We start from the raw sequence: 15,081 nt of genomic DNA on the forward strand, positions 1-15,081 counted from the left end.
TAAAAGAAAAGAACCAAGTTTCATAAAGTTTCCATCACAAATCATGAAACCCAGCAAGCCCAACATTAAAAAACCTTACATATAGTGGTTAGAATATCAACCCTCTTTCATGCACCCTTTGTAGCAACGTCCCTGCCAGAAGTGTCTCTTTCCACAAGGATATCCAAGAGGAAAAGAGTAGTCACATCCTTGCCCATTTCAGCCAGGATTAAGTGGCTAGTCATTTACTCAATGTGCTCAATATGTTTTGGAGTGGAATTGTAGATAAGAAGTGTTCAATTAAGAAAAAAAGTTGCTAAAATATTGGTGACAAGAAATGAAGCATTTGTCCCTTTTGCCAGTCTCAAACACACATTAACACACTTTTCCTTAAGGTCGACTCTACTGCAAGGGGCCAGGGCTGGGAGAGAGATTAAAGCCAGAAAAGAGTTTTAGAATTACCGTAACTAAAACTCCCTCATTACTAGGTTTGCCATGTCTGAATTCTATGAATGGGGTGCCTTATTTAAACTATCTACTCCTAAATACAGTACAGGGTGGCCCAAAAGTAGATACACTGCTTTAGAATCCACTTTCTTTGTTCTTGACTCAAGTTCGCTGTCATCATTCACAATATCAGTTACAAAAAATAATCATTTTATCTGACTCTACCATTCTTTCCAACTGCCAGCCTGAAATTTAACTGCCACTTTATTGTGTGTCAGTTATGTGTACATCTTTTTAAATGCAGTTTATACCATAGAACTGAAGAATCTGTTTATCTTTTTTTATACTGGAGGACTCTTCAATCAAAGGGCAAGTTGCAAAATTCCTATATGCAGCTATTTCACTTGGATAATCAAATATTCCCTTTTGATTTTGCCTTTTGATTCCCCCCTCCGCCTTACTTATTTAATATTCCACAACTTTATTTTATTCGTGGTCAGCTGACCATAAAGAAATTATTTTTAGATTGAAAATAAATATGGTGCTCAAATGGCCCATCACAAAGTTTAGAGTGCAGGCATGTTAAGGTGCTAGAGGTTCACCTTCCTGATACATTATATAAATGGAAAGCACACCTGAAGGTGAGGCAGAAAATAGCAATAAGAATCACTTACACCTATGGAGTTTGCATTACTGTTTCAATTCTCCAAATAAGTCAGATTTGTACACTATGAGAAATGATGGAAGAAACTGAGAGAAAGCACAGGAAGACTGTCTAATACTTGGATGATATGTGGATGCCTCATGAACATGAGGTGCAGCAGTTCCACACAAAACACTAATAGAAGCATAGCTACTAATAAAGTTTTGTTTGGACAGGCTGTTGTAACAACAGAACATCCTGTATTTCTCTAAGGATTGGCACATTTTTTGCACAACCATGCCCTAGTTCATACCCATTATCCATGCAAAGAGGGCAGTATTTCAACCAAGTTTACTTCAAGCAGATTCACTAAAATGAATGTACATGGCCAAGCTGTGTCCACTAATTCCAACAGGTCTACTGTGAGTAATACCTATCTGAAAACCATTCAAAGTTTGTAACCTCGAGATTCTGCATTTTAAGCATCATCTAAATTTCCCTACATCAGCAGTTCCGCCATGTTCTGAAGAAGACAATTTTCCATTAGGTGATGCATGCAGAAGGACTCCTCAACACAAAAGTTAATAGGGCAATTCTTCCCTTGTGTCCATACTGTACATGCCATCGCATTGGGGGTGAGTGACCAACAGACCAATCCTAACTACAGAAAGCAGCACTTAGTTGTTCCAAACTCTGTTCAGGAGGAATTTGAAATATACCACCATTGGTGTTGGCTAAGTTACACTGTGTTGCTACGTCACATCACAGAGCCGAAAGGGTTTAAAAACAGGTGCAAGGTTCTCCTGGCCCTACCCACAGAATGCCCTTTCAGGAATTTAGGCCATGTTCTGCCAGTGCTCAGTTCCATTGGATGAGCTAAATTGAGGGATTTAAGCTATCATAGCCCCAGTTTAGCCAGGCAAGCCCAAGACCCAAATCCAAACTCACTCATCCTGGCAGATCTTGGGTTTGAATTGCACTGAAAGACTCACAATAATAATATACCTATTATAGTATATTCAGAACAGCTTAATGAGACCCAAGAACTTCACATCATTCTGCATATTGTGATAACCACAGTCCAAAGTCAAGTGACTTTGTGGGTGTGTGCGCACCTTTATAATAAGCAGGTCAGCCTACAATTAAAATTATTTTACCAAACAATATCAGGGCATTTCTGTGATAGGCTTTGGATTTGAGATTGGCTCCAAGATAAAGTTCAGGGATACACTTTTCTCATGGAAAGATATACAAGACTTAGCTGTTGCAAAGTGTAAAAAGGAGGTGACTATCACATATTTTCACCCACACAGACTTAAAACAAATCAGTTAAGCTACTACATCCTTTCTGGATGAAAGGATACATACAAAAAAGACCTATTTTGAAAGTTTTTTTTAATTAAAAAAAAACCTGTTTCCAACTAACTTTACCTAAGTGTCAGCTGGAAGAGTCAGTGGGAAATGACCCATTCCCATAAGTAACCTCTTGAGTAGCAAGGAGAAGTGGAACAAAAAAATTTCTATATCAGGGTGGGAAATATAGCCTTCCAGATTATATTAACCCCATTTCCCATCAGTCTAAGCCATTGTGACCAACTGTCAGGGATGGAGGACCGCAAACTCCCCACCCTTGCTCTGTAGCTTGACTAAAAACCTTTGCATGAGGAACTAAGGGTGTAATCAAATGCTTATTAGTAGTAATAATATTTCTTGCCCACCCCGCTCACCAGAAAAATACCAGGGCAGGTTACAGTTTATAAAAGTACAATATAATTAGAACAGCAACAACCACCCCACTCAAATGTAATTCCATACAAAACATTAAAGGGAGGACACCAAAATCAATGTTTAATTCTATTCAGAAGCAAGGCCCATTAAATCATAGGGAAGGGCTGTGATTCAATAGTAAAGCACAAACTTTGCATTTTCCAGAAAACTGGCATTTTTTCCACCCTACAGTCAGCCTGGACTGGGAGTGAGGACAAAGGGAAGCAAACACTTTAGCCTTAGTTGAAAAGGGATGATCTTTTAAGAAACCTGTCCAATGCTCCCCAAAGCTTTCTAAACTGTAAAGGACCAATCCCCTTCAAAGTTTAAGAGCATTACTGTATTGGAGATAAAGTTTTGCCATAGAGGATCAGTCCATCAGAATCTGTAAACTACAGCAGGGCGTGCCCCTTTAACCAATGGGTGAGGTGGATAGCATTGATCAAAGGTGAATTTCGTCCAAGGGCAATTTCTCCCTTAACCAATGCTGTTTTCCCATGGATCCTCATTGTGTACTCAAAGCTGCCAGATATTTATAATTAGCAAAACACACACAAGTGTACACAGGTGCACTTTTCTTAACCGCACCTATATAGGAAAAGAGAGTCATGTTCAAAAGAACCCAGGAGAGTTTCAGAAACAATTTGTGTTACAGCCTGAGGACACAGCATTCCAAAAAGGGAAGAAGTGCCTATGGGCTCGTGTTAGCCCTTGATGTGATCTAATGCAACTCTCCAATCAGTGTTTAAAGACAACAGCTATTTCACGCAAATTTGGTGCATATATAAGATATAAAAGGAATGGCATAGATATAAAGCATGACAAGTGGTAGAATAACAGAACCTGGAATCTCAACACACTGTCAGCCTGAAAGCCAAACTGAGCCCCCTGATTTTTTTACACTTGCATAACACCGAAGGCGTAGGATAGTATTCCAGAAGTTCGCAAACCCCAAAATATTGTTCTAAAGCCCCTATGCCGTTTCTTGATATTCTGGTAAATAGCTCATACTTAGGGTACACGTGTGTGAAACATGCAAGCAAAATTCCATTTTAAAAAACCTCCTAAGCAGCAGATTTCTGTAGAAAACAAGCTCATCTTCATTATAAAAATTTTCCATAGAGCTGGTGCATGCAAATGAGGAAGTCCCTAGTGAAATCACTAGGGAGCTTAGGCAAGCCACTATTCTCAACCTCCTCTCCCAATTCGCAGCATGGGGGATAGTAACAGTAATGTACTATCTAAGCTATACTAAACAGTAATGTACTATCTAAGCTATACTAAACATCTGAAAGCACAATATAAATTATATTGTTACTGTTAAGTTGTTTCAAAAAGGTCTGCCAGGTTTTGAATAAATCTATATTTGAAGCAGCACATGTCAAATTATACCCACATGGAAAATTACAGCATAAAACTAATGCAGTTAGGACTGGAATCTTTTTAATTATCTCAAGAGAAAAAATGTTACTGAATAGGGAAGGAATGGTGGACACTAGTACACCAATACAAAACTGGGATTTATCTGGTGGGAAAATACCTTCCCCCAAAAGTATTACACTACCCAAAGGCCAAAGTTTAAAAATAGTGTTTAAAAATATGTGTTTAAAGTGTTTAGAAATATGCTAGAAACAAAGGAGGAGACTAGAGAATATACTGGATGGTTAGGTGAACTGTAGGGAGCTGAAATGCTGAAAAGAATGAACAGTGGACTCTCACCTACTTTGGTTCATCCTTTACAAAAGAACACTCAGAGAGAAGCAGATGATCATGAAATGATAAGGACATTTGCATCAGGAAAATCTGAATTCATCTGAATTGGAATCACTATTATGTATATATGATACCTTAAAGGTCTCAGGAACAGGGTTTTAAAAAAAAAGAAAAGCCAAAAGTTAGAGACTTAGTAATTTTATTTTACTTTAGAAGATACCAGGGAAATATTAATATTCAAACACTGGATGAAACTGAATACTAGTAATCAAAACCATTTGATGTGGCAGAATAGCCCATTTACCTTGGAAAAATAATTGGTCCATTATGCAATTCAGTTCATACAATGTGTGTAGATCCCAGTAAGTTTTTTTAATGCAGTTCCAGATAACATTCTCATAAGCAAGCTTGAGAAATTACAGAGCTAACCAAAATTACATGAAGATGGAAGTACCAAATGTAATACACAACAAACTGGGAAAGATGAATGTGGGAATAGTAAGGATTTGATGGTATTCCGTATCCTTACCAATAATTTATTGAATTAATTAAATGTATGCTTGCCAGACTTGCAGAGTAAAAGTTAGAAAATGAAGTTAAATATCTAAGATTATCATTTTAAAAAATTAAAAAACACCTAATCCTGGATAGATTTGCAGACAGTAAAAACTATACAATGGCATTAAAAGGAGAACACCAAAATGCACTAGTAGAGAACTAAAGGTCAAACTGCTCAATTTGTGGGAGCAAAATCAGCTATCTAATTTTGCATTTAGAAACAACTTTGAAAGCAGCCACTGAGAGTATGAATTTGACTAGAGCAATAGTGCTGAGCAAGAGTGTTCAACCTTTCCCTGATGCTCTTTTATGGGTGTAAATAAATTCTGAAACTTCCATTAGCTCAGAAGCAGAAAAAAAGAAATAACTAGAACCATAACCCCATCTCAGAAGGAAATAGAAACTGTACAATAAAACCTTAAAAGATGCTGGTCTCTTATGCCACAGCATCCTAGAAGACATGGAAAGTCAGAAAGGAATGGAAATGCCAGAAGTGCATAATCCTGCTATAAAGAGAGTACAACCTTCTATTCTTACTACACACGAATGCCGTCAGGAAAAACAAACCGATCCTTTTATTACAGATAAGAAAGAACTACAGCTGTAGGGTTGCTGCCTCAAAGAATGTAGGAAGGAACCCTGGGAAATGGTGCATCTCCCTTTTATATCTTTCTGTCCCCACATGGAAATCCCTGGACTGGGAGGGGCGGGAAAGACAAGGAAAATGGGTGCTGATGGGATTAACTGGGTGTTGATATGACTATTTCTTCATATGGTGAAATGTAAATTGTTCTCCTTTGCTGCTGGGTTTCCCTTTGTTTGATCAGTCTAGATGGGAGTTGAGATTGCCGAGGGGTTGGGGTCCATCCGTCAGGTGTTTTCCCCCAGGTCACGCAAGGATGATCCCTGGGATTATGTAAAAGGTGACACTTCTGGAGGTTTGAATAAACTGTCCCAGTTAATCCATCTTTGTCTATGTGTGTCTTTTGAATCAGGATGGCGATGGGGCAAGGTTCAGGTGGGCTGGGGTCATGCATGGGTTATGCAGCATTCCTTTTACAGGAGACATATCTAATACAGAGAATTCTATGCAAAAGGTAGTAGTCTGAGACATAAAATAGCAATTCTAATACAGAGAGATCCTAGCATACGTCATGAATAAGACAGCAATTCTAATACAGAGAGAATCTAGCATAATTTAAGGCAAAAGGTTCTGTAGTGATAATCTAAAGGAGTCTGGGGCAGAGGGGAAGGTGGAGAAGGGGAATGTGTGAGCTTATGCTAACTGTTGTGCATATGCAGATACTTAAGCCTTCCTTAAGGCAGGGTTGCGTCCAAGCAGGAGGGGTGAAGGTCTTTGAAGCAGAGCAGAGACTGGGAAGATGGCGTTGAACAGGATTCTGGGTATTGCAGCTGTCAAATTCTGTCCCCCCTCTCTGTTCATTAATAATGGTGTCCTGCTTCCCCCCCCAATATAATTTTCTATAACAGCATATTGTATGTAGAATTCTACTTAAAATGGAGCTCCATTCTGGAGGAACCATGTAAGAACATTCCCATCCTCCACAGCCTAGAATAGACAGAGGGAGCAAGCCCTTTATGCAATCTTCAGGAAGGACTCTAAAGAAAACTTGCTTAGTTATTTCTCTCACACTTGCAAGAAGGGAAACATTCCAATCTACCTAATCCAGAACATATAATAGGACACTATCCTCCAAGCAGTTTCCCTACTTCTACAAGGGGGGCTGGGAAATGGGGTGGGGCTGCACAAGAGCTCTCTCACTCGGCCACCTAGAGAAAATTACCAGAAGCAGTATTAGAAACTAGATATATAAGAAAGATGGAGGGCACAAGGAGAAGGGGATGACAGAGGACGAGATGGCTGGACAGTGTTCTTGAAGCTACAAACATGAGTTTGACTAAACTGTGGGAGGCAGTTGAAGACTGTGCTATGGTCCATGGGGGTCACGAAGAGTCGGACACGACTAAACAACATAAGCTAATCACTAAATGGCACCCTAAACATTGTGGCTGTCACAATGAAATGTCTAGGCACCTTTTATTTTTATTGCTATTCATTTTGTTTCTAAACTGCTTTATATTCTAAAGAAAAAAATCTCAAAGTGGTTTACACAACACATTAAAACATCAAATAAAGCAATCCAGAATAAAACAAATTCAAGCTTCAAGAAAAATATTTCAGATTCTTCTCCAAGTGACATTTTGCTTTCTCCATATTTATTTAGCTGCTTAATTCATATAGCTGCCCCAAAGCAGAAGTACCCTAGGAGGCCAGTATGGTGGAGTGGTTAGAGTGTCAGACTAGGACCTGGAAGATCAGCCTCAACCTCGCAGAATTGTTGTAGGGATTACGGTAACTGCAGGGGGAGGGGTGAACCATGTACTCCTTGGAGAAAAAGATGGGATATAAATGCAATAAATAAGCTCTTCTGCTTACCTGCTTAAGAAAGCTGGAGAGGCCAGCCAGATGGAGATGTCAGTTGCCAACCTGGCACCCAGAGATCTCCACGTGGTCACAATTGGACCCACACTAGTCACAAAGCACACCTGGCTAATTTCTAATGCTGCTCGGAGGGTTAGGCAGTTATTTGCAATCCTACAATACTGCTTACTCAACACAAGTAGGATTGTTACTGGAGTCCTGACTTCAGCTCAAGGAAAGTTTATCACTGATGGCCCAAAACTGTTCAGCAATACAGTACTTTTAAGGTTGATAGGCAGGACTGCTCCTCTCAGCCCTTAGAATGCTATTCTGAGACTCTATTCACCTTCTACCTCCTCTACACCAAATAAAGCCCCTTGCACAGTATGTCTGCAATAAATATGACTTTGCGGTATTAGCAGCAACACATGCTGCTACAGAGGAACTGATCAGCTCAAAGGATAGCAGCAAAGCAACCCCAGCACTGCAAAGTAGGCAGCCAAACTCTGCTAGTTATTCATTCACTCCATTCCCACCCCCCCTTTCTCCAACACTCAGAGCAGCAACTAAAAATCAGATGCTTTAAGCCTCTACTGAACATAAACACCTTTAAGGGGGTATTTATTTTCTAGGCTACCATACAAACAAAGTACATGTGAAAAATAACTGCTATAGAAAAAAATCAGACGGCTGTTCACAAGTCCCACCTTAGCAAGATGGTATGCTCAGAAATATAGTTTTACGAAACTAGTGATGTTGCAGTATATTACACAAGTCAAAGTACTTTATGTAGGGAAGCACATTTTCCTTTCTTACGAGACATTAGACATTCATTTAATGTTTCAAGAGCTTTACTGTTCAGAAGCATCTCCTGTCTGTATTAACAGCCTTTTGAGTCTGGTAAATTTATATAAGTACCATTCTGGTTTTTAAAAAATATATTCTTCCTTAAAAACTATTCTCAAGCTTTATTAATGCTAGTAGAGTTACCATTTTTATTCATATTTCCTCCTAGATTTATATCGGCATCCACTTATTTGCCACCAGTAATTACCTCTTAATGCTAGAGAAATATTAACTGTAAAAGAAAACTGCAAGAGGAATCCATATGCTTTTTGACCAAATTCATATAGTGAAGCATAAACCCTCCACTTTTCTTAAATGAGAAGCTGCTGCAGGAGAATACAATCCTGAACAGAGTACCTTTGGGGTAGGGGCTCTTTCTCTCCAGGTGATTTTCCCCCTGCATAAACTGCATGCCTTTCAAGCTGTTTATCTCCAGTCCCCACAGGGCAAAATACACTAAGATTTGTTATCTTTCTCCTAGAGGGAAAAGCAACTGAGGGATAATACTGAGCATTTAAATGCCTTAAGAGAAAGGATTAAGTAAACCACATTCCCTTAACACTATTCTGCTGTAGTCAGTAATCCAGGGGTTAGCAAACTTTTTCAGCAGGGGGCCGGTCCACTGTCCCTCAGACTTGTGGGGGGGGGTGGACTATATTTTGAAAAAAAAAATGAACGAATTCCTATGCCCCACAAATAACCCAGAGGTGCATTTTAAATAAAAGGACACATTCTACTCATGTAAAAACATGCTGATTCCCGGACTGTCTGTGGGCCGGATTTAGAAAGCGATTGGGCCGCATCCGGCCCCTGGGCTTTAGTTTGGGGACCCCTGCAGTAATCACTACTAGCCACTTTTCATTATTATTCTTTAAAGGTGGGGTGTGCTCATTTTGAACTTTACTGTACTAGAGCTACTATCACCACAATGTATAGTCAGCTCTGACATCAATGATCTGTTTGAGGGGGGGGGGGGCTAAGTGAGATGTTCTTCATATCCCAAACAGATCAGTACTGCAAGCGCTTCTGATCAGCATGGATGTAGAAACCCAGAGCAAAGGAGTGTATCCATTCCTACAGAGGGACTACAGATGAGTGTTTTAGTACTCAATTGTATTTTTAGTACTGTATCCCTGTCCTATATTTTGTTTTAATTCAAGCTCTTCCCCACCCCAATCCGTTATCAGTGAATCACAGTATTACATGGAAGGAATTCTGTATAAAGATAACCCTATTTTTACTTGCACACATCCTGTAGCTTAAAGTACACAAAACTGTATGGTGATGGTTTTAAATGCAGCTTATGGTGTTTGCAAGCATGGTCCCCTGATTATGCTGTTTAATGACAACACAATCCATGCCCTATTAATACCAAATTAAAAGGATTCCAAAATGGGGTGACATTTAAAAAATGCAGGATCAAAAGGGTAGATAATACATCTAAATATATACAGTATAGAAAGAGTCACAATTTCGAATAGACCCACTATATAACTTAATATGTGAAAAGTATTTAAAACAAGTATTAGAAGCCAACGTTTTTATTCCCTGAGCATTACATACCCATTTTAGGCCACTGTTCTACACCTGAACAATGATTTTATCCATTTTAAAATAGAACCATTAGCTATTATAGTAGGAGAGTGGTATGCTACAAATTATCTTAAAGATGTTCAAGTTACAAATATGATACAGTTTTTGCTACAGTACTTGGCTGCAAGTACCGGTATTATTGCAACAACCATTATTTCTGGAAACATTGTACATATGTTTCTTCCTTGAAGACTTAAAGAAAATACTGTACAGCAGAAGCACTAGCAGATTTGTTTTTAATTTTAAAGCTGCTTGATAAACTACTGAAGAAGTCACTGACAGGACTTTAGAACTAATATTCCTTGAAAGCAAATCTTTTAACAGTAAAAGGTCAATACTGACATATAGGGACATATGCATTTTCATGCATAAGTTTATTTTTGTGCAGTACACAAACCTAGCATGCTAGCAGCTACCTGCCCTCATATATCCACCATGCATGGGTTGCCATACACATGGTGCTCAAGGAAATTTCAAGCATGCTAAAGAGCGAGTAACAAACCCACTGGCATAGTTGTTTGTACTGTATAGCAATTCCTCAACTGCTTTCTGCAGCCGTACTCATATATACACTGCATGATAATTGGAGTCATCCAAGATGTTTGACAATGATGGATATTTTTGTTCACAATGCATTAACTTTTATTAGTGTGTAATACACACCAAATGAAAAGGAATATTTCATTCCTTTGAACACCACACCAAAAAAGTTCACAATTAGCAGGTCTGTTTAATGGCACCCTGTTGTAATTTTGCAGCTGAAGTCCTATTGCCTTTCACAGCAGTTTTCAGCAAACCAAAAGGGGAAAAAGAGAGAGAAAGCTTTGGCAAGCACTTTTAGGGCAATAGCCAACAACACAACACAGGTTGCAACAAGACATCCCTCCCCTTGTAGCCCCCCCCCAATCACCTCTGGAGGCCTCTCTAACCCTGCAAAACAAATTTGGGGGCACAGGAGGCTTAAGAAGAAATTTTATTGCACAGGCAGAATTCTGTTGTACCAGAAGGATGACACTCCTTACTCTAAAGTTTATGACAGAGTAAAGAGGAGTGTGGTGTATTGCATTTACATCCGGAGGCTTCCTGGGAAAACCAGAGAAATCTGTCACAATCACAGTATTAAGGCTCATGAATAGGCTTACAGGACATTTAAAAAAAACAGTTCCAAACTAATTATTGCTTTATGATCAAATCATTACTACTACAGTCTTGTAAACACACATATACAGCCATATAATTTTTCAATAGAGACCCCAAAAATGTCAAACAAAAGAGAAGTTTAGTGACACTGGATTCATTTCAACACATCATGTGCAACTCAGGAATCCATCTGTAGTAATTAGTGGCAGGCATGAGAAATCCAGTGCTTCATTCAAGTAAGAATCAACACTAACAAATAGTAATCTCTCAATCTTTTCCCCCTATATGCTATTTTCTTCCTCAAACACACCACCAAATCAGTTTCTCAAGAACAAAACATATTTTACCTCGTAAAATATTCTAGCCACATTTTCTCTCAATACGAGATTAATTCCATAATGTATCAATATTCCAACATTTGCTTACACCTCCACTGCAACATAGCTATGAGTAGCAATCTCTTCAGTGATAAACCCAAAAATGTGTATAGTATATAACATTGCACTGTCACATCTTTTTGGCTCCTCACTGAGAAGGAGAACATGTACTGTATGTCCTACTTTGAAATCATTTATTCTATTTCACATACGAAGAACACACACATGCCTGCAATATTAGCACTAACAAGGAAACCAGAAACAAGTTGTCAGCTATAATCTTTACTGCAAGGGGGGATGAATACAGGCACCGCCTTGAGCTCCTAGGAGGAAAGACAGGCTACCGATACAATGACAACATAAAATTCCACTGAACAGCATAAGTTTTGTGAAATGGGAGTTAAGAGGTAGGCTTGCAGCTGAGCACTGATCATCAAAGTCTGCCATGGTTGCTCCATAGCCATTGCCTCTAAGTAGGTAAGACAGGCAAACAACAACAAAGCACAGTATCATAAAATCGTTTGTTAAGAATTCATATGCATAGACCATCTACACTGCAATAAAGGCAACTCTGTAGGTGGCCATCTGGACAGACGCCATAAGGAACAAGTTCAAATTACTGTATGTACATTGTGATACAGGAATGACCTGGCAAACAAGACGAATTGAAGGGGACTATGAATATGACTATCACCTTCAACTCTGTAGCTGGCACTCCACTTGTTCCTCTGCTCTTGCTTAGCACAGGCTATGTTAATCCGAAGGGACAGCGCGACTACAGATACACTGAGCACAAGTGAGGTTCACTGGTGTGTGCAAAGCATGCATGTGAAGTTGGGAGCAGAAAGCCGGCTTGAGGTATGTGGCACTTTAGGGGGACAGCCATAGGACCCAACTCCTAGGGCCCCAAGGTCCTTTTGGCCCACCTCCCAATAAAATTGTGGATGGGTGTTGTCGTTCAAAAGGTGTGCATGCGCCACATCAGTTATGCAGGCGGAGCTTACCTGCCCCCCAATTTTTCATTCAAGTTGCCCTCCCCCCCAGGATGCACATAAAAGGAGCAGGTGACTTTCGGCGATGGCCAAAAACATGCAAGTCTAGCAAGGCGAGGGGACACGCCTACGGTTACAGGGCAACATTCATGCCTTTATCAGTACTATGGGCTGGGCTGGGCTGGGCTGGGCAAAGCAGGTGCCTCAGCTATGTAACCAGAGAGGGAGGTAGAATGCATGGAGGTTTCTGAAAGGGGGGGCAAGCACACCGAGATCCAGGAAGCTCAATCCCCCCCCATAGGAGCCTGGCGGAAGAGTTCCACCTTTGCCCACCCGCCATATAAAATATCTGAAGGAGCCAGAGCCCCCCCCCCCACAAGGGAATAACCATTGCCATTCAAATGGTGTGTGGGCTTGTGATCGATTATACAGGGCGGGACTTACCTGGCCGACCCCCACCGCCCGTCCTCAATATTTTGGCACCACCCCAAATTCTCCCCTTCCTTCCTTCCCACCTTTTGTGGAAACGGTAGGAGAGACCCTCACACAGGGGAGGGAGGCCTGACTTACGTGTAGATGATGGACATGAAGTGCATGAGCCACAGCACCAGGAAGAGGATGAGCCCGAAGATGGCGAGTCCCTCCAGGGCCAGGTCCAGCACCGCCATCCCCGCCGTGGGCCACACGCGGGAGGAAGAGGAGGAGGAGGAAGGAGAAGAGGGAGTCGGTCCTCCTCAACACGAGCAGCGGAAGGATCGGCAGCGAGGAGGCCCCTCCCACTCGCCGGCTGCCCTCACGTAGCCCCTCAGGCGGACGCCCACCCGCCTCCTTCTTTCCCCCTCTGCCTCGCTCCTTTCCCCTGCTCTTCCTCCTCCTGCTGCTGCTGCTGCTTCGCCTGCCAGGCCGCTTCTCCCTTCCTCTCTCCCCCTCCCTTCGGGCTCGCTCGTGCCCCGCCGCCGCCTCCCGCTTAGCGCTGCTGCTCCTGCTTCTGCTGCAGCCCGCTCGCTCCCGCGCGCGACTGGCTGCCTCCCTGCTGAGCCCAACGGACTTGCCTCGCGCCCATCGCCCCGCCCTGATGCTGTCAGCCTCCGAAGCCACGCCCTCCTCCTCCTCCTCCTGCCCTCCCTTTCTTTTCTTCCCCCCTCACCGTTTAAGGTTCTCTTCCCCAGGCGCTGCTAACGTCATCGTCGTCCGCTTCAAGGGGAGCCCCGCCCCCCGCCGCGTCACAGGGAGGGCGGGGAAAGGGCACAAACACAGAGGGGGGGTGAGTCACCGTGGGCGGGGAAAGGGGGCGGTGATGTCATCCGCAGCCGGACTGGGCGGCATTCAGCCCCGCTCGCGTGGGGAGGAGAGAGGGAGGGGAGGGAAGGGGAGGTAGGGACAAGCAGGAAGGGAAGAGCGGTAAGGGCTTTGGGTTTTATTTTTATTTTTTATTTTTTTGTCCTTTCCGTCCGTCACGGTGCCAGGTCTCCACGCCCCACCATTCCCAGATTTTACACACATGCCCACGCATTTTTATAGATCTATACACAAACACGTACATGCACACTTGTGTGTGTGGACACACCCACATATACTAATGGGAGTAGCCAGGGGTCGGGAGGGGTCAGCTGCGCCCCTGAATCAAGTAGATAAATAAAAATACTTTTAGAAAGATTTTGGCAGATTTTTCTGGGCACTTGAGGTCAAAAGCGCATGGAAGGAAGCACTTTTGTTTTTTTCTTTCTGTCTGGCACAGCGCCAGGTCTCAGCGCCCAACCTTTCCCTGATTTTGCACACATACATGGGCATAACGGGGGCAGATGCCACCCCCTCCAAATCAATACAAATCTGAGGTTTTCCCCACTGCCACCACCACACAAAAAGCCTGGCCCTCCCTAATAAAAATCATGGCTATGCCCATACATACACACACACATATACTTTATATATATACACACGCATACATTTTATTGATGGCTGCAGTAGGCCTAACACAACCTCTCTGTTGTAGCAAGAGAGCAAAGAGCAAAAGGAAGCACCTGTGCTGTTCCAGAAATTAACAGAAATCCCACAAATCAATTAAAGCATAAACCTCACATAACACTGTAAAAAGTATTGAAGGGGGCAAACAGAAAGGTGGGTAACTTTTGAAGCAGGACCCCCCCCAACACGCCCAAATCCCTCATTGTGTCCTCTGTAAGGGAACCCTTTCCAGTGCAGGGCCTCCGACAAAGAAAAGGTGTGTTGTTTGCTGTGGCAAAACTCATGGTGTTGCAATGGCACATTTAAGCTTAGTGATTAATATGGGTGAAATGCTTTTCTGGAACCCCTGCTCTCCTTACCCTTTCTTCTTGCTCAAACTAGGATTCTGTTCCTCAAAAGATGTGGCAAATGGGATGGGATGGCAGATAAACCTGGTGAATTTAAGACAAGCCTGCTAGCTTCGGTCAATGGCTTGTCTAGTTCGGTTCCCCCATGCATCAGGCTGTGAGGGGTGTATGTGGATTAGGTGTCCTTTCATCGAACTTAGCCAATCTCCTGCTGGCTGCCAGACATACAGGCAGAAAGCCCACTGGTGCAATGATTGCTTCCAGATAGGGT

General features: G+C 42.0%; 1 protein-coding gene across 1 annotated transcript in view; it reads right to left on the reverse strand.

Annotated features, from left to right (window-relative positions):
- UGCG (UDP-glucose ceramide glucosyltransferase) overlaps positions 1–13,650 on the reverse strand; it is a 35,531-nt gene extending 21,881 nt beyond the window's left edge. Inside the window, exon 1 of the mRNA XM_035140764.3 lies at positions 13,069–13,650. Coding sequence (XP_034996655.1) covers positions 13,069–13,166 — 98 coding nt within the window. The 5' untranslated portion in view covers positions 13,167–13,650. The remainder of the gene's footprint in view (positions 1–13,068) is intronic.
- Positions 13,651–15,081: the final 1,431 nt, after the last annotated feature.

This window comes from Zootoca vivipara, chromosome 15 (genome assembly GCF_965207765.1).
Source record: "Zootoca vivipara chromosome 15, rZooViv2.hap1.1, whole genome shotgun sequence".
Classification (NCBI taxonomy): Eukaryota; Metazoa; Chordata; class Lepidosauria; order Squamata; family Lacertidae; genus Zootoca; species Zootoca vivipara.